This window comes from Primulina huaijiensis, chromosome 14 (genome assembly GCF_012295235.1).
Source record: "Primulina huaijiensis isolate GDHJ02 chromosome 14, ASM1229523v2, whole genome shotgun sequence".
Classification (NCBI taxonomy): Eukaryota; Viridiplantae; Streptophyta; class Magnoliopsida; order Lamiales; family Gesneriaceae; genus Primulina; species Primulina huaijiensis.
In genome coordinates, this window is record NC_133319.1 from 18,680,658 (window position 1) to 18,701,928 (window position 21,271).

Here is a 21,271-nt window from a genome sequence, read left to right on the forward strand (position 1 = left end):
ATAATTTTGACATTTCAAAATGAATGTATAATTGTTAAGATATTGTTATTATCCTTAAGTTTTGATGATCGACAAAATCAAAACAACAATAATTGTTTCAGAAAACAGCCGTAATCTTTTTTGTACAATAGGAACGCTTCAATCACTTGGATCTCAACCGCTTGCAGCATCTCAGTAGCTTGAAGAGTTTCAACCGTTAGATGTTTTCCAACCGGCTGTTTAAATACTTCAACCGTTTCATTTAAGGAGCTTTTTATTGAACACTTGATGAAGAACATTATCTGACCGGCTGAGGACATTCAATGAATTGCACAGCTACAAGTCAACCGTGTCTTGCTCCAGTTTCAATAAAGATTTTTATCCTTACTATCCCAAAAATGGAAATATTATTCAAATATCCTACCCGTTCTGATAGAGCTAACAGTCACTACAAACATGACATCTAGCAGCAACTTTTCCGAGGAATGAGATTCAAAGTTGCACAAGCAAAGAGAACATTAAATATTTGCATAGCAGCTGATAGTGACATATCATTTTAACGTTACAAGTTTACATTACATGTCTTCTATCGACCGTTGGAATGTTAGCCTATATAAATGAAGAGTTGAGGAATGCACGGAGTGAGCTCGTTGACTTTTACACTATCTGATATACAACCTGTTCAACCGCTATATTGTTATTTCACCAAGCTTGCATACCTGGAGATTTTGAGCGCATTTAAAGTTTCATATTTCATCGCTCATTCAAGCACGCATTCGTCAGAAATTAATCTGATCATCCAAAGATCAACCTCGTGCTACCCAAGCCTATTGTTTCTCTATATCAGTGACCTTTGGATTGTTTGATTTACTATGTGGTATGGTGAACCTAGGGTTCTTAAATATCCAGAAGTGTAAAGTGATCACTAAAAGTTCCAACACAGGTAGTGTGATAAGTCTTGGTTGGAGTGGGCTGTTGCAAAAGTTTGTAAAGCCAAAGTCTTTTAGTAGAATTCTTCCTGAAAGAGAAGAATGGGTGACGTAGTAGTTTTATCTTCGAACATCCATAAAACCTTGTGTTTTTACCTTCTGCAACTTCTTACATTTTGAACCGTTTCTTGTTAACCAGCTAGCCAACCGATTGTAGCTATCATTAGAAAGTCTGATGATATATATATATAATATTTCACGATTTTAAATTATTTAACCGAATACTTCTAGTAAATTCCAAGACTTCAACATCTAGGTAATGTGCCTAATATTGTACATAATAAATCCAAACATCTATATATATATATCGAAATTCAACATATCTTTCAGCCTCACTCGCACACATATTTACATGTATACATACATAAACACACACACATATATTATCGATCCGAATTTTATTAATCCGAATCTCGTACTAATTGTTGAGAAGAATCTCATTGACCAAAACCTCGAAATTATTGTAAGAAGAGCCACCAGGCGTAGCAGCCAACTGCGCTTTATCCTTCCACTCCAAAGCCTTTTTCCTCATCTCCTTCCCTTTCTCCCCTTCCATCAAGACTTTCACCAAATTCACCACCTTCTCCCTCTCGACATCCCCCTCGATCTCCAATCCGATCTCCCATTCTGTGCACGCGTATCGGCAATTCGTCTGCTGCTCCGCGAAAAACGGCCAACAGATCATCGGTATGCCTTCCGATATGCATTCGATGGTCGAGTTCCATCCCGAATGCGTCAAGAATCCGCCCACCGAAGGGTGAGCCAACACTTGTTCTTGGGAACACCACCCCACCATCATGGCACGGTCTTTAACCTCTTTCGAGTACTCCTCGGGGAGAATGGCCTTATCCCCACTAACCAAATCCGGCCTAATGATCCATAGAAACTGCTGATCACTATTCGCAAGCCCCCACGCGAACTCCAGCAGTTGTGCAGGGGACAAGACTGTGATACTGCCGAAATTCACGTACAACACGGAATTCGGTTCTCTCTGGTCGAGCCACTCAATACACTCGTCATTTTCTTTCCACAAACTGGGGTCGATGGATTTTATCTCTGGGTTCTTGACTACCCGTTCTAGCAAGTGGAGTGGACCTATCGTGTGAACACGATCAAATTTCTGGGAGAGGGCGTGCACTACATCCTTCTCCAATTCTTCGTAGGTGTTGATTATCACGGCCTTAGCCCGAGATACATTTTTCGTCTGCAAAATGTTATAATGAACCATAATATCATCGGGATCAGTTGATCTAATGAAACTTGGAAAGTCTCTTAGTCTGATGTTCTTCATCCCTGGTACCCAATCTAACTTGGTTTCAAGATATCCATTTGTCAAGTAACTTTCATCTGCAACAACGAACCAAAGAGATTAAAGTACCAACTTTGCATGATTTAACACAAAAATACGTTCAACATGGTCTAGTAGCATATATTAGATCATTGTAATCTTAGTTATGTTGCTTCACTTGCTATATGATATCAACCAGCCAATAGATATAGATTAGCTAAAAAGTTATTTGGAATTTCATGTACCACGAAGGGTAGAGACCTTTTAAGTAAGGTTGTGATTGAAGCGAAGTATTTGAATTTGAGGGGATGATTTAAAAAAAACTGGGATAAATTTTAAATATATAACAATGACTAAAAAAATTAGTTGTGAACTGAAATTCATCGTCAAGTCAATGGATTTGTTAAGTGGATGCCTTGAGATATATAAATTAGGCCAGGGAGGTCGTGTGGAATAATCCATGCTACACCTGGAGAGATATAACCTCTATTTAAAATCATTAGATTATGAGTCCTGCATACTTTGTAGAGTGTGTCTCATGTGAGACCGTCTCACGGATCATAATCTGTGAGACGGGTCAATCCTACTCATATTCACAATAAAAATTAATACTTTTAGCATAAAAAGTAATACTTTTTCATGGATTACCCAAATAAGAGATTCGTCTCACAAATACGACCCGTGAGACCGTCTCACACAAGTTTTTGTCTACTTTGTAAGGGATTCACTCCTTATTTTGAGCATTCAAGGGTTCATATATTTCCACCATGTAGCAATATTGCAAAATTCGGTTGTGTGATTTAAGTTTGTCAAATATGAAGCCTATTTACCTTTAAGTGGAAATATTCCTCTTGCTACGAGTTCCCTGAAGTTACAATATGCCATGAAGCCACAAGCACTAGTAGTATAAAACACAACCTCAAGAATTCCGAGCTGCTCCGCAGCATCGAGAGTGAAGCTCATCACCGCATCGGACACTATGCAACTCACCTTCGGGTAGTCGGGTGACTCATCTAGATTCTTGATGAGCTCCAAGAATGGAGGCAAACCGTTTCTCCTAAGTGAATCACAAAGTTGTGGTATGTCTTGTGTTGCATCCTTGTCGGAAGGAGGGAGCCCATCAGGGATCGTTCGAAACCGGAAGTCTTCGAGATCCTTGACTGCTTCGGGCCCTCGAGCTCGAAGAAGACGATTGTGATTGAATTCAGTGTTGACAAAGGTGATGAAGAAGCCCCGGTGATGCAAGAGTTTTGCTAGTTTTAGGATGGGTGTGATGTGGCCTTGTGCCGGATAGGGGATAACGACGNTATATATATATATATAATGGAAAGATCAAGTCACATAAATTGAATAATTTAATATACGTAGGTAGAGACAAATATTTGAATCAAATTATCAAGTTGATGTTAGACATTTTGTGCTCTCGTCATAAAAAAAATTTTAAAAAAAAGATTTTGGTAGCAACTAGGGATATTTTTCTAACCCATCAATCTGAAAGTGATCCGAATTCGATTCGGTAAAATCTGGAACTGATAAATCGGTTTTGGACTATTTAGCATTAGGATTGGTGGCATAGGAGGAATCTGAAACCATTTAAATCCGGTTAAGTTGAATTTAGTCCAATAATGTATTTAATTTCTGGATAATTTGTTTGAAAAATAATTATTTAGGCACTTACTTAATTATTGGCGGAAAATCTGTCAACGATTCAGTCCGGTTCAACTCACAATTTGGCACGTGGGCCAATTTGGATTTATATGTAACCACACTTTCCTTAGCCCATCCCACTATTCTACGATTCACAAAGAGGCCCAAAGCGGAAGGATTAGTTCTGTGATAAATAGTGGAATATCTCAATCTAACAAAAATTTTTATGTACATACTCTTCATCACATGTTTGCTTCCTTTATTCCCTCTACTTTGAAACACCTCCCCTTTTATTCCAAGAAACCTCGTGTTTGAACATTGTTTTTTTCTATCAGACCAAGTTCACCTCTTTCTTCATCACACTCTTGTATAGTTGCTCGTTTCTCGGTGGTGGTTGCGCCTACAAGTACAACAAGAATCATACTTCTCCTACTTGCCATCCTCAGATATCCATATTCGATCTCCCTCATATACTCCAGCAAATGGGTAAACTCTATTTACATTTGCATTGAAGGTGTTTGATGATATGTCTGAAAGCAAATGAAGCATGTATATCTCATATTTTCATAATGGCTTACTGTAAACAATATCTCACAGTATTCTTTCAATAACAGTTACCTTTGTAACACCAATTATTCGCACCTCGACAGGGTGGCTTCCTCTTTGTGCATATTCAGAGCTTGGCCTATTGCTTGTGAAAATTTTGTAATCTTCTAGGGGTTTACAAGAATTGCACCAGCACCAAGGGATTGTGATGCTCCAGCAAATTCACTGAGGATGAGAACTCCTTTTCTGGAATTTCGGCAAGCCATAAACTCATAATTCACAAGATTCATTCCATCCCGCAAAGAAGTGACAGTTGCCCATTAATGACAACATATAGAGCACACAGAGCATGGAAGTCAAGATATCGGTCCATATGATGAATTGGAACAGTAGTCAACAGTAGTCAAAGTTCCAAATCTTCAATTGATTTGCTCGAAATCTCGTGAACTTGGCTTGTAAACTTTTGATACTTGGTAACATCAATTCTTGTTGGCACTACAATTTGTAGCAAAACCACCTTAATTCGCCAGTATGGATTCTCTTCCAGAAACATTTCAAATACTAGAATATTTTGAATGATTCCTTTGATCATATCAAGGTGGTCTACACCAAGCATTACTTTTATTCCAGAAAATATTTCTTTTAATACTTTGATTCGTTTTTGGACTTGAAGAACTTTAAGAGCATGGATGAAACTTTCTGACTCAATACCTATGGGGAATGCAGCCACAAAAGTTACTTTTCCTCGATCCTATACACCTTCAAGTCCAAGAATACGAGTACAACCACCAAAAAAATATCTGACATAATCATGTGTAGAAACCAACCAAATTTTTATCTAGCACGGTATGAAGTAGCTCTTATCGAGATGGCAGAGTTGGATGGATTTCAAAAGATGGGAATGGGGTTTGTATAAATCACCCAACTTTCATTCTCTCAGCCATATTACATCCTACTTGGTAGATGTTCTTAATGGCTTACTGTGAACAATATCTCCTAGTATTCTTTCAATATCAGTTCGCTTTGTAACACCAATTGCTCCCACCTCAACAGGGTGGCTTCCTCTGTGTACATATTCAGAGCTTGGCCTATAGCTTGTGCAAATTTTGTAATCTTCCATGGGTTTACAAGAATTTCACCAGCACCAAGGGATAGTGATGCTCCAGCAAATTCATTGATGAGAATCCTTGACAAGATTCATTTCATCCCGCAAATAAGTGACAAGTGCCACATCAATGACATCACATAGTGCACACAAAGCATGGAAGTTAGGATATCGGTCCATATGATTATTGGAACAATAGTCAAAGTTCCGAATCTGCCATTGATCTGCTTGACAATCTCATGAACTTGGCTTTTAAACTTTTGATATTCGGTAAGATCAATTCTTGTTGGCACTACAATTTGTAGCAAAACCACCTTATTCTGCCAGTATGGATTCTATTCAAGAATCTTTTGAAATACTAGGATCTTTTGAGGGATTCTTTTGATCATATCAAGGTGGTCTACACCAAGCATTAATTTTCTTCCAGAAAATATTTCTTTCAAAACTTTGATTCGTTCTTGGACTTGAATAACTTTAAGAGCATGGATGAACCTTTATAAATCCATACCTATAGGGAACATTGCCACACAAGTTACTCTTCCTCGATCTTATACACTTTCAAGTCCTAAAATACGAGTTCAAGCACCAACAAAATGTCTGACATAATCATGTGTGGAAACCAACCAAATCTTTAGCTTGCACTGTATGAAGTAGATCTTATCGACATGGCAGAGTCTGACGGATTTCAGAAGATGGAAAGGGGGCAAGTATAAATCACCCAACTTTCATTCTCTCGGCCATCTTACATCCTGCTTGGTAGATATTTTTCTTCCATTTTGTTATGTTGCATTATTATTTGAGCGTTCATAGTTCTGTTGATCACCATTCCATTATATCTCACCTGGTTCACATTTATTTTGCAAGAATAGCTAGTAGGAGAAAGACTAGGATTTGAGAATTTCAAAGGCCAATGAAAATGAAGAAACTTGTCTCATAAGAATGTCACTTGCCAACTTCAAAGAAACGATCAATCCTAGAGGAACATTTGCTAGTGGCTGAGCACACATCCATGCAATCCCACACACATTGGAAATAATTAAATAACAAATACTAGGAATATTAGTCGTACTTTTTTGCGTATGTTTGGAATGGTTTGACAATTGTATTTCTGATTTGTAGACTCAAAAAAGTGGCTTGAAAGCCAAAATTTGTTCTTGAAAACATGTTGTTAGCAATATACTTGCTGCTTGTGATTTGTCTACATGTATTTGTATTTTTGGCATGTCATTTTTACATAGAAAACTCTGCCTAAATTTTCTTAAAAACTAAAGAATGACAAGCTTGTTTTCTTCAACATTATATAAAAACATGTCAATCAATACAATCTATTACTAACCACTTGATTTTTCTAAAAAAACAATATTTTTCAAGTTTTAAAACAACAAACTCCAACTTATCATTAACCTAGCCAACAAAAACCAACAAATACTGCCTCAAGAATACAGTAAACTATAGAAAGTACATGAACAATTATTTTTATTTATTCACAAGTAATGTATCATTATTTATAAATAATTTTAGCAATGAATGACTTATAAACCAATTCTCCACACCATTGCATAATTTTTCACACACGTTATAAAAAAAATAGGGCAAAACTAATAAAAGTGGCTACACAACCTACTTTCCGTCAAGAAATCACATAGAATGGATGACAGAGATCAATGAATATCAAAATTTCATAAGAGAAATTGTCCAGTAACCATAATTTCATGTGAATATATGCATGCTCATGGAGATCACACAACCAAAACTGTAGAAAACACAAGGGATTCATAAGACCATAAGTCAGTCGTGAATTTATTATTCTAAACATTTCAATATTTCACAGTGAAATCAACAATTCAGCAAGGATTTGTCTTCCCATAAACCAAACAACATCATAATTTGAAGCAACAAATCCAAGAACATAATCCGATTAAATTCATAGTCATCTTAAGACTCAAAAGCCAACTTATCTTAAACACACTAACAACTTTGATCTTCCACCTGAGTACAAGCCACATACAGATCTTTGACTGCAACTCCATTCCTTCTTCTGGAAACAATATTCTGCTTCGTGAACCTTTCCCTCAAATATCAGCTCCTCATCCTTATATTTCCACCCAATAACTTTAATTTTTATGTTCCTTCTGCAAGTTTTTTACCTTCTTAAAAAATATATGTTGAATTTGAATAGTGGAAGTGGACATTTATGGAAGTTTACCACCTGCCACTCTTTTCTCATTGATTTTGGAGGAAGTATAAATTACATGCTACTCGAAATAATCATTTGAGTATGAGGATTGGTAATCCCTTGTGCATTGACTTAAGGATGCTTCTGATCACCCAACCTATATTGTGGAGCTCTTCCATGTTGAGCTTCAATCTTCGACCTAAACCGATTCCCTTGACCTTCGAAGAATGATGATTTGATGCATTGTTGATTTCTTATATATAAGGCCAAGAATCCTCTGCCCAAAAAAAAAAAAAACTAAAATGATGATTATCTCTGCTTGTACTTCTTCTGTACCTATTATTTATTTCAAGCATCTTATCTCTGGGTACCCAAAACTCTTTTATGGATTTCTTAAGGGAATTATTTTTTTCCCACTTTGAACATGAGTATTTTACTTCAAATATCATTTTTTGGGAATCCGATAAATTTTTATCATGTTCTTCATATTTCTCTCATCTTTTTGATGGTTAACCGAGGATGATGTTTTCCAACTCGAATCAGAAATCATGTATTTCCAGGTATCAAACAGAGCATTCAATTCTTGTGAATGCATCTTTCTAATGTAGCTTTCACATATATTTTGCATCGTTTCCCCCCCGAGGAATCCATATTTCATTTACGGAAATATAACCATATAGATCTCTATGTTCCCAAAAATTTCTTCATGCATTCCATTGATATAATAAACTCCTACAATTATATTCATCTTCTGATCTCCATATTTCCTCGGCAAAAGTTGCCAGAGAAATAAATTTTTCATCCTGTGAAAATCATTATATGAATATGAAAAATCAGAAATCATATATCCTTTTTTCCAGGTATCCACTTTGTGCATTCCTTCCAATAGTTCATAAACCTACTGGACTCCGCAGTATCCTTTCGTCATTCTAATTGTTTCCTCGCTTCCTTGGCGACATGTTTCTTCTCTTATGATTGAGGAATTCCTTCATATTCTCAGTACGTTTTGGAGGCATTGGGTCCCACCAAGCATGCCGATTTGTTTATCACGAAGCCTGTCACACACAAAATCATGTAAAATTTGAAATCCGACTTCTAAACCAAACGATGTGATCCCCGAATTGGTCGTTAGTTCTGACTCCTTCGGTAAGGTGTCAAGAAACAGAAACTAATTTAGAAAAAGAAATCGAAATGAATTTCCATAAACAACAAAAAAAAAATTATGCTTTTATGAACCAACATTTTTATAGCTAGAAATTGAAAATAAAAGATGAAGGAATATAATAAAGTTAAGGAAAACTAAAATAATAGAGTCTAAAATTAAGTAAACAAAAATGAACTGGAGTTAATGAAATTTGCAAAGCATTTTTTATGTTGTTTGTTGATGAATTGTTGCGAGAGTTTTATTCTGATTCTTGCTGCTAATTTTTGTTCAACTCTTCCGAGCGGTTCCAGCCACCTTCAATGATCATGAATCATGGATCATGGATGAACTCATTCGATCATGCAAACCGAATTTTTTATGGATTTGTGAACTGAGGTTCTCAAATTTAAAGGACTTTTAATGCTGGTGGGCTTTGGAGAATTTGAATTTGCAGAATTTGGTCTCAACAGTTGTATATTTAAAAATGAATTTGTCAATCATCTTAATAAAAAAGTCAAAATTATTACGGAACACCTTAAAGCTGAGAAATATTTAAGAAGAAATTATTTCCTCAAATAATATTTTTATTAATTACCAGAATAATCTTTATGTTTTTCATTTTATTTTAATTTCCAATTTATAAAAAAATATATTTTAAGGCATAGTTTGGTACACATGNAATGCGTGTGTGTATATATATGTTTCATTGTCATAAAACAATTATAAATAAATTCTTTATCAAATAATCTTATATATTTTAAATTTTAAATTTGATGTGTCCAATATGCTAGTTCGTTTTTCACTTTTTTATATATTTATTTTATTTATATTTTACGTTTTAATATTTTTTTATTGTTTCATGAGTTTATAATTTGATTATGGATATTTTAAAATAAATTATTGACGAAATTTCGAAATATCTCAAGTTTAGCAAATAGTATAGATTCATTTTAATACTAATTATTTATTTTTAAATTTTAATAACAAAAATACATTTTTAAAATTATATAAATTATGTATGTCCTAACACAATATCAATAGCAATTTTTTTTTCGAAGGAATATCTAAAACTAATTTAAATCTCAATGCTTGAGAAATGGGGACAATAATGTCATTTCATAGAATTTATTATTTATCATGTAGATATCCCTACACATTAGAGGGATGTCTTCTCCATAGTGAACCACCATTATCACGGGCCCATCCAATTTTTATAAGCTATTAAAAAATGAACCAAACATGGGATGAAGGATGATAACTTATTAATCATTTAGTTATCAAACTATGCCTAAAAGAATACATAACATAAATATGGAGACACCGAGACAAAGCTGGAAATTCAGTTGAAGGAAACACAAAACCCCACACTCTGTGTGTTCCATTTACAGCATAGGGCCACATCAACCCTTTGATATTCTGGCCAAGTGTTGCAATACCAGAGTCAACACTCAATGATTGACTTACAACCAGTCTTCTTTGGATGAATGAAAAACTTTGAGATTTTTCAGGAGTAGTTAGACTTGAGAACTCAGATTGTTATCTAGCTTTCTTTTTGTTTCTGATCCTTTTCAAATAATATCAAAACTTCTTTGTGATTAATGAGATAGAGTCTTCACCGAGGTCCGACTCATTGAATTTTTGTGACAATTGAAGAAGATTGTTGTAGGAATCATTAGAAACTTGGAAAGCAATAGTCTTACATTTTTTCTTCTTTTGTAAGCTCATGTTCATCTATAAAGTACGAAGGGAACTAATCAAGCCATTTAGTGTAAGCTGAGTTGTATCTCGAGCTTTATCAATTGCACATACTTGATATTGAAGCGCTCCGGTAGTGATCATAATATTTTGTTGATCAATCTTTCATTTGAAATTAGATCACGAAGGCTAAATGCTTCATTGGCTCTTTTTCTCATAGACGACGAACATACTCGGTGATTGTCTCAGTTTCTTCCATCCTCAAACTTTAAAATTTAGAGGTTAGCATTCTTAACTTCATTCTTCTTACACTTTTAGATCTTTCACAATGCTTTTGAAGAATTTCTCATGCATCTTTAGCAGAAATGTAGTTTGTAATCAGACTGAACATGTTTATATCAACTGATGTGAAGATGAAATTTAATACCTTTGAATTGTAGTTCGAAATTTGGACTTCATCAGTTGTCCATTCACTTTCTGGTTTGATCAAACTATCACCATCTTCATCAAGTCTTTTTGGTAGAGTTCAACCGTTGACAACTCGTTGTCATGCTCTTTCTTCTATGAACTTGAAATAGAATCTTATTTTGACTTTCCAAAAGGCGTAGTTGGATCCATCCAAAACAGGTGGTCGTAGTGCAACGTTGGCAAGTTACACACCCATTGAATATTAAATGTTAAACAACAATAAACAGAATCTCTCTTAGTAAAGTCAAGAGTTGACTATGATACCAAGTGAAAGTATTTTGTTTAACATAACACTACGGATTGTGTGTATCATTTATAAGTGTTATATCGAATGTTGTAGCATCTTGTGAGAATATGTAGCGGAATAATATATATAGCACACAAATAAATAGCTTAACTAAAAATAATAAAAAGATAATTATGTACAAGTGAACACACTTGTGCGATGCCTCATGGAAAAATAATTACTAGAAAAGAAATCGAGTTTACGAAACCAATACTTTGAAAAAATGAAACACTATCTTCCTTAACAAGTCCAGGAAGTAAATTACATTCTAAAATATCAATAACAAATAACAAAAAAAAAAAGAACGTAAATCTATGTGACTGAAATTTGGAGTAACAAAACAATTCTTCAATCAACACTTAATATGAGTGTTGTCTTCAAGTGTCTCCAATACGTCGCGACAACACAGTGAAACAGCAATGCTACGTCTTTGCGAGTTCTTCAGAAAATTCTCCCGAGCTTTATATATTATCTCTTTGTTCTCTCGTATCTCGCTCGTGCATTGTGCAACATTTATTCTTCAATATATAAATGTTTGTGTTGATCTTGATAGTATTCCTCGAATAGATTTCTACAAAATAAAGAAAATAGTCTTTCGTTAGGAAACAAATTCTTTTGAAATGTTATATATCAAGTCTAGAGTTTAAGAAACTCAATATTTTAGAAAGACAAAACTCTTAATATACAATCTAATATAAAAAGGAAAAAATAATTTTAAGCAATTAAATAAACACGTAGAACTTCTTTTACTAATGTACTCAAATTCAAATAGGATGAACCTCCCTATATTTCACAAGTATGTTTACTATATACGAAATATGAAATTATATCTTAAAATTTAAGCTACGTGCATGTATCAGGTGTCGAGATTAATTACTAGTCTATATGCAAATTTGACTACCTACGTACCCTTCTCTTCTCATTCTCGTTCGGATATGTCGAGTCCTCTTCTTGTATGTCAAAGAAGTATATATGCTTATAATTTTTTTCTTGCTTATGTAGAATCAATGATCAGAATAATGGTAAATAATAGACTACATAAAATCGTATTAATAATTTGATTAAGTCTCGCACAGTAAGTATAATTCAAGAGTAGTCTAGCTAGCTAGGTACATTAATAAATAATCTTAGAGCTAATTCCAAAAATCAATTAGGAAAACATAATGAGATACAATACGATACAATACGACTATATCTGTGTTGTCACTCACACCTAGCATATACCGTATCTTATATTTTCAAAATTTGACGGGTCGCTTAAACCAAACAGCTTGGATGTGTTTATAGATCCGGTTCAAATAAACCAAATAAAAATTACAAAATTTTGCTCTCACAAATTATAAAATATATTTCAAACATCACGACTATATCTGTGTTGTCACTCACGCCTAGCATATACCGGTCCCAATTTGGATACATGGCTTTGTTACAATATAATCGTAACAACAGCAACAATGTGAATTATATTGTCGAATGAAAATTAGCATTTGGGGAAATCAGGAGGGGGCGGAGGCAGCCTACTTGAAGGCGTCGGCCCGTTTTCGACCACGAAAACCATGGCTAAACCCCACGACACGTGCAAATCCAGATGACAATGCATCAACCAAACTCCTGGATTATTGGCTCGGAACCTAATCACTGACCACCCTCCAACCGGAACCGGTATATTGTTAATCTCTTGGGGATTGACAAGATTGAACTTTTTGCTATCTCTTGCAGGGTCGAAGTTGCCAAATCCTTGAGCCAACACAAAGAAGCTGAGCCCATGGAGGTGCATGGGGTGATTCTCTGTCCCGATCAGAGCAGTATTTTGCAGCACAATCTCTACTGTTGCATTGAATTTCACTTTCTTGACTTTGGTGGATTTTGAGGTCATTATGAGCTCTTGATTGAGCCTGTTATTCGGGTTGGTGTAGTCGAATCGCAACGGAGGATTGTCGGGAAAATCTGTGGTGTATATCCCCCCAACGTTTCTGTAGAAGGCCTCGAGCAATGACAATTTGGTAGGGAATTGGAGGGATACGTTGTTCATGCTTGAAGCAACTCTTTGGCCCAGCGGGCCCAAGCACGACGTGCCACCGTGGGCATCACAAGGGACCAGGCCCAATCCAACCGTTACGAACATCCGTTCGTCGATCTTGTCGGGGACCCCGCTCCAAAAGGGTCCAGTGAGAAGTCCAGTTAAGTTGGTGAAAAACCTATGTGCTGTTGGTGTATCATTGTACACAGGAAGAATTGGCATGATAGGCTTAGATTGTTTGGACCTTTTGTACTCAATGATACCTGTTGTGAACGTGTTGGAAAACTTCACGCCGGTCGCACTCACATAAGGACTTGCGGCCATATAGTATCGTCCGGGAGTCTGATCTGCGATTATTAGTACATCCGCGGTCTGACCTTGTGCTAGCACGACCACATCAGTTACGTAGGGGTTCGTGTACGACGCATCAACAGCCACGACCTTCATCTTATGATTGGCTATCTTGAAGAACAGTATGCTATTGAGTGCGGCATTGATGATTCGTAGAAGATATGTTTTCCCTTTCTCCACCTTTAACTTCAATGTGTCTACAACATTTAACATTAAAGTAATATATAATCACAACGTACGCAAGAAACTATATTTATACCAGAAATACTAAAATTAAAACGCAAATACTATAGCTAGCTAGCAATTTCATGTGAAATACTTACCGTCCGTGGAGCACGGGTAACGATCACCGGGTCGGCCATTTATCATATATGCATCGGATATCTTCGGCCCACCCCCGGTGGCTAATGCTTCATCTTCCACGTCTAGCACATTTTCGTTCCACAATTCTCCTACAATCAGTACTTTAAGTAAATATTTGCCTTTAACTCGGAAAAAAAAAAAGCATATATAAACAACCTGAACTTAGGCACGCAAGACAGATATATTCAGTCAGTTGCATGCCACAACTCAACACTTACCAAGAATAATTGGGACTTCCCTGTGTGGCTTAGGGAATGGATATGATCGACCGGCTCTTGGTTTGACGATCAGGGCACCATGAACCGTGGCTCGAAGCCATTTAATGTGTGCGTGCCACCATAGAGTACCCTCTTGACCGGTGATGGTGAAGCGGTAGGTGAAACTACTGCCAGGCCGAATCGGGCACTGGGTTGTATATTCAGGTCCATCATACCAACCGGTCAGTAGCTGGAAAACCCCATGCCTGCACATCAAATGGATACCAATTAGTAATTATAGTCTTTCTTGTATTCACCAAATATAATTCAACTCCTATAAAAGATTAAAAAATCAAAATAATTTTGATCAAATATTTTTTTAAAAAAAAATTCTTTAATACGTATTTGAAAACAATAAAAAAATTCTTCAAAAAAAAATATTTATAATAATTATTTAATTTCCTAATGTACCAATGAATGGTAAGATTATAAGGTGATTTATTGAAGACGTGGACCACTAGACTGTCGCCCTCTTTTACGTGAAGAATTGGCCCTGGAAGACTGCCATTTACCGCAGTAATTACTTGACTTTTGCACAGTCGATTGATGGTTAAATTTTGTACCTATAATTAAAGAAATAAACTTAGAAAAGTAAAATTAACATAAAAAATTGTTAAAACTAATTTGTTTTTTTAATCAGTCAAGTCAAACTAAGCTGCAGTCTTATTCCAAATTGTCAAAATAAATATACTAATAATTTAAAGTCTTAGTTAGAATTCCTTTACATATACTGTAGAAATTTCAAAATAATTCTATCCAAATGTCGAAATAATTTCAAAATATAAGATTTAAATCATCACACTCAGTTCGGATAGTGAACCGTCGGGTGATGTTTGAGTTGTTTTATCATTAATATTGTATCTTTATCAGTACCACTAACTATAAGTTTTAGTAAATCGGCAATCACTCGATTCTAAATCTAATATCAAAGCCGGACTCATGTGTTCAATTCCCATGATTTGCAAAGAATATAACTATTGGAAGTGAGATTGTTGAGGTGCAATAATTTCTCCCGCTAAGAAAGCGTTCAACACATAATGATTGAGTTGTCGTGCATTTTAAAAAATTTTAGTTTACAAATACAACCATCATCTCTGAACTAATTAAGAAACGTTTTCTTTTTTAAAAAAGTTTAACAATATTTTATGTCGAAGTAAGCCAAGAAATTTTACGTGAAAAGAATGCTCAACCAAAGCTGCTGAAGCAAATGAAGAGGACGAAGCCAGTGAAGCCAAAGCGCAAGCAAGCACGAAGACAAGATTCATCATTGATATTTACTTGTAAATCCTCGACGACTTCCCACGCGATTTTCTGCTAATAAAGTTCATACATAAGTTCCTGCGGTTGCAGTAAAAGAATAGTCTGAATAAGAGAAACATACGAAGCAGTGTCGGAGGAATTTTCCAGGGAAAAGTAAAAGTGATTTTATGGGAANAAATCTGACAAAATTTTATGTATAAAAAATAGAGAAAAAAGCTGAGCCACCCGGGGCAGAGCAACACATGGCTCCGCCCGTGAACACCATTAAACGATTACTTTTCAATTTGTTAAAGTTTATATATCGTTTCATCTTACTCAAAAAAATATATAGTTTCATCGTTTTTTTTTTGGTAAGTTTTCACGCCCAAACTAAGGACGTAACATCGGAAACATCCTCAAAAAGTCATTATTAAAATTTCGAAAAATGTTTTAACCTCCGAGGTGAGGTACTTAAATTTTCAAAAACTGTCTATTTTATTATTGAATACAAGTTTTTATAACTCAAAAATGAATACAATATTGCAGCGGACTCAAAATATTAAATCAAAATAAGTTAATTAAAATAAAAAATAAACTTCTTGAAACTACGAAATATTGGATCAACTTCTACCCGTTGCAAAATTTTGTTTGTTCATCCTGTTTGATTTCTTCTTCAGTCTTATCTAAGAAGAAAAAAGAGATAAGAAGTGATGTGCTTGGAAAAACACTCAACAAATCGGGGCCGATAGAACATGGTATAACATATATTACGTGTATAATTTTTGAAAACATAAAAATACCATAACTCAAACATATAATTGATCTTATTTATTGGAGAATAATTCTGAAATGAAATAAACATTTAAGTGCAGAAAATCCTCAAATTTCTCGATGGTTACTGGATATCAGTCCTTTAGAATTAGCCCTCTGAGTCATAAAGTTTGAACATCGATTCACCCACCGAATAAAGGGTCTGTAATTCCCATAACAAAGGTTTTCCAACGTATCATGATAAGAATAACGATGATCACCCCCACAACATCAATGTCCTAACAAATTTCTTAAGTTTCTCGATAAAAAAAAATCCTAAATCAAATATTTCTTTGTGCTTGCAAATAAAATTGTAAATAAGATATAAATGTTAAAACCGAAGTTTATTTGGTTCGGTTTCGTATTATATATGTCCAAAACGAATAAATCGAAATTTCATTAAATTAATAATTTTGTTTATATTTTTATTTATATTATATATTTTGATATGATATTTAGTGAATGAAAAACCATTTTGAATAATTTTTAATTGATTGTTGTTTGTTCAATTAATTAGACCTTATATTTAAATATTTTACTAAGAAATCATGTAAAAAGTTAACATATTATATTTTACAATATATTTATATTATTAATTTAAATACTTATACAAAAACCGAATTAACCGAACCGTTTTGGTAGAAAACCGAACCGAACAAAAAGAAAATGGTTCGGATATCGGATTATATATTTCTAAAACCGAAAAAACTGAATTAAAAAAATCCAAAATCGAACGGAACCGACCGATGAACACCCCTAATTCTGGGATGAGACATCACAATTGTCGAAAGTATTGACTAATAAATACTCTCTTACTTACATGTATATAATCATTTATCTTTAATTTATATTGAAACATACTTTTTAGATTGCTTAACTTGAAATATTTGGTATCTCTAAATTCACTGAAATGAATGGCAATCAAGAAAATAGTTTTCTTCCAATCACCTCCTAGAACCGACCGATCCGGTTTTGAAAACACTGGTTTGGTGATCAAAAGAACACTTCAAGTGTCTTCAGCCTTGGCTATGGAGATATATAGGACTTGGAGTTGAAAGAAACGAGAAACAGTTGCTCTGTCATCATGTGAAGCAGAGTATAAAGCAGCACGACAAGCCTTGTGGCTTAGAACTTCCCATGGTAGAACCAATTATAGATGCACATTTCATTCGAGAGCTGCTGACCAATCAAAAAATTCCTATGATCCTAACTTAGTATATTTATTTATTTAAATTAATTATAATATGTACTACTTTATAAGATTTCAAAGAAAATTAGAAATTTGACCTTAAAAAAAACACTTAGAAGTTAGAAATTTTATTATGAATATCAGATTCTACATTTAAGTTTGATTTCTTTTCATTGCAGCTAAATTTGAAGCAGATTTCGATTGCAAAGTCGCAAATTTAGATTTGAATTTTTGGAGAAGGTAATTCAATTTCCCAGTACAATTACTTTTTTTTTATTCATAGTAATTAATTGAAATTTGCATGGCAGCAACTTAAATAACATTCAAATTTTTTATTGTATATTTTTTAAAAAAAATTTCATTTCCCTCTCTTAATTTAAGATAATGTGTTACATATTGCTTGTGTATTTAAGCTTAATTTGCAACAAATTTTGTCCACAGGACGAAAAATTCCTCCCAGCATATATAATTGGAACAGAGAGACAATAGATTCCGAAAAAAAAAGGTTTGCGAATTCAAAAACAGTACAATGATATTTCAGTTATTCATATGATTTAATTGCGACTCATAGCAACAACAATAATGTAAACCATATTCTCGAATGAAAATTAACATTTGGGAAAATCTGGAGGAGGTGGAGGCAGCCTACTCGAAGGAGTGGGCCCGTTTTCGACCACGAAAGCCATGGCTAAGCCCCACGACATGTGCGCATCCAGATGACAATGCATCAACCAAACTCCTGGATTATTGGCTCGGAACCTAATCACAGCCCAGCCTCCAACTGGAACCGCTATTGTGTTGAGCTCTTGCGGGTTGACAAGATTGAATCTTTTGCTATCTTTTGCTCGGTTGAAGTTGCCGAACCCTTGAGCCAACACAAAGAAGCTGAGCCCATGGAGGTGCATGGGGTGATTCTCTGTCCCGATCAAGGCAGTATCTTGCAGCACAATCTCTACTGTTGCATTGAACTTCACTTTCTTGACTTTGGTGGATTTTGTGGTCGTTACTAGAGCTTGATTGAGGCTGTTATTTGAGTTGGTGTAGTCGAACTGCAATGGTGGATTGTCGGGAAAATCTGTGGTGTATATCCCCCTAACATTTCTGTAGAAGGCCTCAAGCATTGACAATTTGGTAGGGAACTGGAAGGATGCATTGTTCATGCTTGTGGCAGATTTTTGGCCCAACGGGCCAAGGCACCACGCTCTACCAGGGGATCCGCAAGGGGTTAGACCCATGCCAACCGTTATGAACATGTGTTCGTCGATTTTGTCGGGGACTCGGCTCCAAAAGGGCCCCGTAACTAGTCCAGTTAGGCTGGTGAAAAATCTATGGGCTATGGGTGTGTCATTGTATGCAGGAAGAATTGGCATAAGAGGTTTGGATTTTTTAGATCCTTTATACTCTATGATACCCGTTGTAATTGTGTCCGAGAACATCATGTCTGTCGCACTCTCGTAAGGGCTTGCAGCGATATAGTATCGTCCAGGAGTCTGATCTGCGGTTAGTATTACGTCCGCGGTCTGACCTTGTGCTAGCACGACCACATCTGTTACGTAAGGGTTCGTGTAGGAGGCGTCGACCGCTACGACTTCCATCTTATGATGGGCTATCTTGAAGAACAATATGTTGTTGAGTGCAGCGTTGATGATTCGGAGAAGGTATCTTTTTCCTTGCTCTACTTCCAACTTAAATGTGCCTACATTTAACATTAGGACAATAACACAGCACAAGAAATTTGTGTAAAAAATATGAAAACTAAAATGCAAATATTATGCTAGCAATTTCATTATGTGTAACACTTACGGCGCGAGGAGCATGGATACAGATCCCCGGGCCGGCCATTCATCGTATAGGCATCGGACATGTTCGGCTCGGCTCCGGTGGCCAGCGCTTCCTTTTCCACGTCCAGCACATTAGCATTCCACCACTCTCCTACAATTTTAATTACAATAACCTTAACTTTACCGTATAAAATAAACTCATTTCTCTGACGCCCCAGATTCAACAATTATCCTCAATATACGAAGACGAGTCTTTCCAACATACTTCGGTAGCTTATCACATAAGAACTCTAAGGTAAAATTTGGGGAAATTTTGGGATTGATGACCTCTGGAAAATTTCCTATGTTACATGTGAGTGAGGACATAAGCACGTTGGAAAGACTCGTCTTGGTACAGTCGTTGAATCTGGGACTATACACAACAAAATCATGTACACAATTAGATGATATTACTTGATTATAAGGAGTTAATATATTTAGAAGACTAAATTTTTTTTCCCATAAAAGTAAATTGAAATACATTTTTCTTTTAACACAGGAGTAGATTGATGAGGCAAATATATACTAACCTAGAATTATTGGGACTTCCCTATGTGGCTTAGGGAATGGATACGATCGACCAGCTCTAGGCCTGATGATAAGGGCTCCATGAACCGTGGCTCGAAGCCATTTAATGTGCGCGTGCCACCATAGAGTACCCTCTTGACCGGTGATGGTGAACCGGTAGGTGTAACTGTGGCCAGGTCGAATCGGACACTGAGTTGCATATTCAGTTCCGTCTGCCCAACCGCTCAGTAATTGGAAAATCCCATGCCTGCACATCAAATGAATACCAAATAATTTGAAATTTAAATACTTTAAAAGTTAAAATTAAATCAGGGTGGAAGAGATTTTGAACAAAACAACTGTGGAAGTTTTTCTGTTCAAATATTAAAGAATAATGAGACGATCTCACATATCTATTTTCATGAGACAGATCAACTCGATCACATTTTAAAATAAAATTATAATATTTTTAGCAGATGGTCTCACATGATTTTTTTGAATATTAAAATAGTGACTCTAAACTTGTGGTTTACTAATGATTATTTCATACCAGTGAATGGTGAGATTATAGGGTGACTTATTGAAGACATGGACCACTAGAGTGTCGCCCTCTTTCACCCAAAGAGTTGGCCCTGGGAGACTTCCATTTACTGCTGTAATTGTTTGGCTTCTGCACAGTCGACTTATGGTTGAATTTTGTACCTATAATCATCGAGATAACTTTTGTAAATTTTGTTAAGATTAATCTGTATTTTTTAAATTATGTAGATCATTTCTTAAATCAATATCATCCATCCAAACAACCAGAAATTTTCAAATCTAATTGGATATAAATCACCACTATGTTCGGACCAAAATAAGTTATTTCTGAACTTGAGTAACAAACAAATGATCAGAAAATTTAATAATAATATGTCAAAAGTAAGACAAGAATGTATCCCAGTATAAGCAAGAAACTTTACATGAAAAGAATGTTCAACCAAAGCTGCAGAAGCAAAAGAAGAAGACGAAGCCAATGAAGCCAAAGCGCAAGCAAGCACGAAGACGAGATGCACCATTGATATTTACTCGTAAATCCTCGCTTACTTTCTGCAAATAAAATTATTCGTATGAAACACCCTAAGTTCCTGCAATTTCGCGAGAAGAAAAATCTGTGAAGTGTCGTATGAGAAAAAGCAAAAGTTCTAGTGCTAGAGTAAAGTCTGCGAAAAGGTCTCCATATGAGAGTAAAGTTGGTGGAAAAATGTCGAGTGGGTTACTATTCCCATGAAAACAAGGTGTGTAGATAACAAAGCAGCGGCATAACAAACAAGCATCTGAAGAAACAATTTTCTATGTTTTAATTAATAAAACACGTTCAAGTGATCATATGAATTAAAAGTAAAAAATGTG

At 35.4% G+C, this 21,271-nt stretch overlaps 3 protein-coding genes across 3 annotated transcripts; all 3 read right to left on the minus strand.

Annotated features, from left to right (window-relative positions):
- Positions 1-1,177: 1,177 nt before the first annotated feature.
- LOC140956532 (7-deoxyloganetin glucosyltransferase-like) lies at positions 1,178-3,570 on the minus strand (the record flags this gene model as incomplete). The annotated part of the gene is made up of 2 exons (XM_073413302.1): positions 1,178-2,315; positions 3,087-3,570. Coding segments are annotated over 2 exons (1,413 nt in total), but the record flags the coding sequence as incomplete, so codon positions are not given.
- Positions 3,571-12,535: 8,965 nt separating this feature from the next.
- Positions 12,536-15,741, minus strand: LOC140957473 (laccase-7-like). Its single transcript, XM_073414759.1, has 5 exons — positions 15,487-15,741; positions 14,726-14,877; positions 14,276-14,520; positions 14,018-14,146; positions 12,536-13,891 (listed from the first exon to the last, which is right to left on the minus strand). Exons 1-5 carry the CDS (start codon positions 15,580-15,582, stop codon positions 12,804-12,806), a joined length of 1,710 nt encoding a protein of 569 aa, XP_073270860.1. The 5' UTR covers positions 15,583-15,741; the 3' UTR covers positions 12,536-12,803.
- Positions 15,742-18,066: 2,325 nt separating this feature from the next.
- On the minus strand, positions 18,067-21,095 carry LOC140958091 (laccase-7-like). The gene is made up of 5 exons (XM_073415488.1): positions 20,842-21,095; positions 20,430-20,581; positions 19,903-20,147; positions 19,356-19,484; positions 18,067-19,248 (listed from the first exon to the last, which is right to left on the minus strand). Exons 1-5 carry the CDS (start codon positions 20,935-20,937, stop codon positions 18,161-18,163), a joined length of 1,710 nt encoding a protein of 569 aa, XP_073271589.1. The 5' UTR covers positions 20,938-21,095; the 3' UTR covers positions 18,067-18,160.
- Between the last annotated feature and the right edge of the window lie 176 nt (positions 21,096-21,271).

Coding starts and splice junctions, on each gene's coding strand:
- LOC140958091 (XM_073415488.1), bottom strand. CDS start 20,937: ATGGTGCATCTCGTCTTCGTGCTTGCTTGCGCTTTGGCTTCATTGGCT. Junction 19,485..19,902: donor GGAAGTCCCAATAATTCTAG/GTTAGTATATAT, acceptor TTAAAATTGTAG/GAGAGTGGTGGAATGCTAAT. Junction 19,249..19,355: donor GTATCCATGCTCCTCGCGCC/GTAAGTGTTACA, acceptor TGTTAAATGTAG/GCACATTTAAGTTGGAAGTA.
- LOC140957473 (XM_073414759.1), bottom strand. CDS start 15,582: ATGATGAATCTTGTCTTCGTGCTTGCTTGCGCTTTGGCTTCACTGGCT. Junction 14,521..14,725: donor TATAATCTTACCATTCATTG/GTACATTAGGAA, acceptor TTTGATGTGCAG/GCATGGGGTTTTCCAGCTAC. Junction 13,892..14,017: donor TTACCCGTGCTCCACGGACG/GTAAGTATTTCA, acceptor TAAATGTTGTAG/ACACATTGAAGTTAAAGGTG.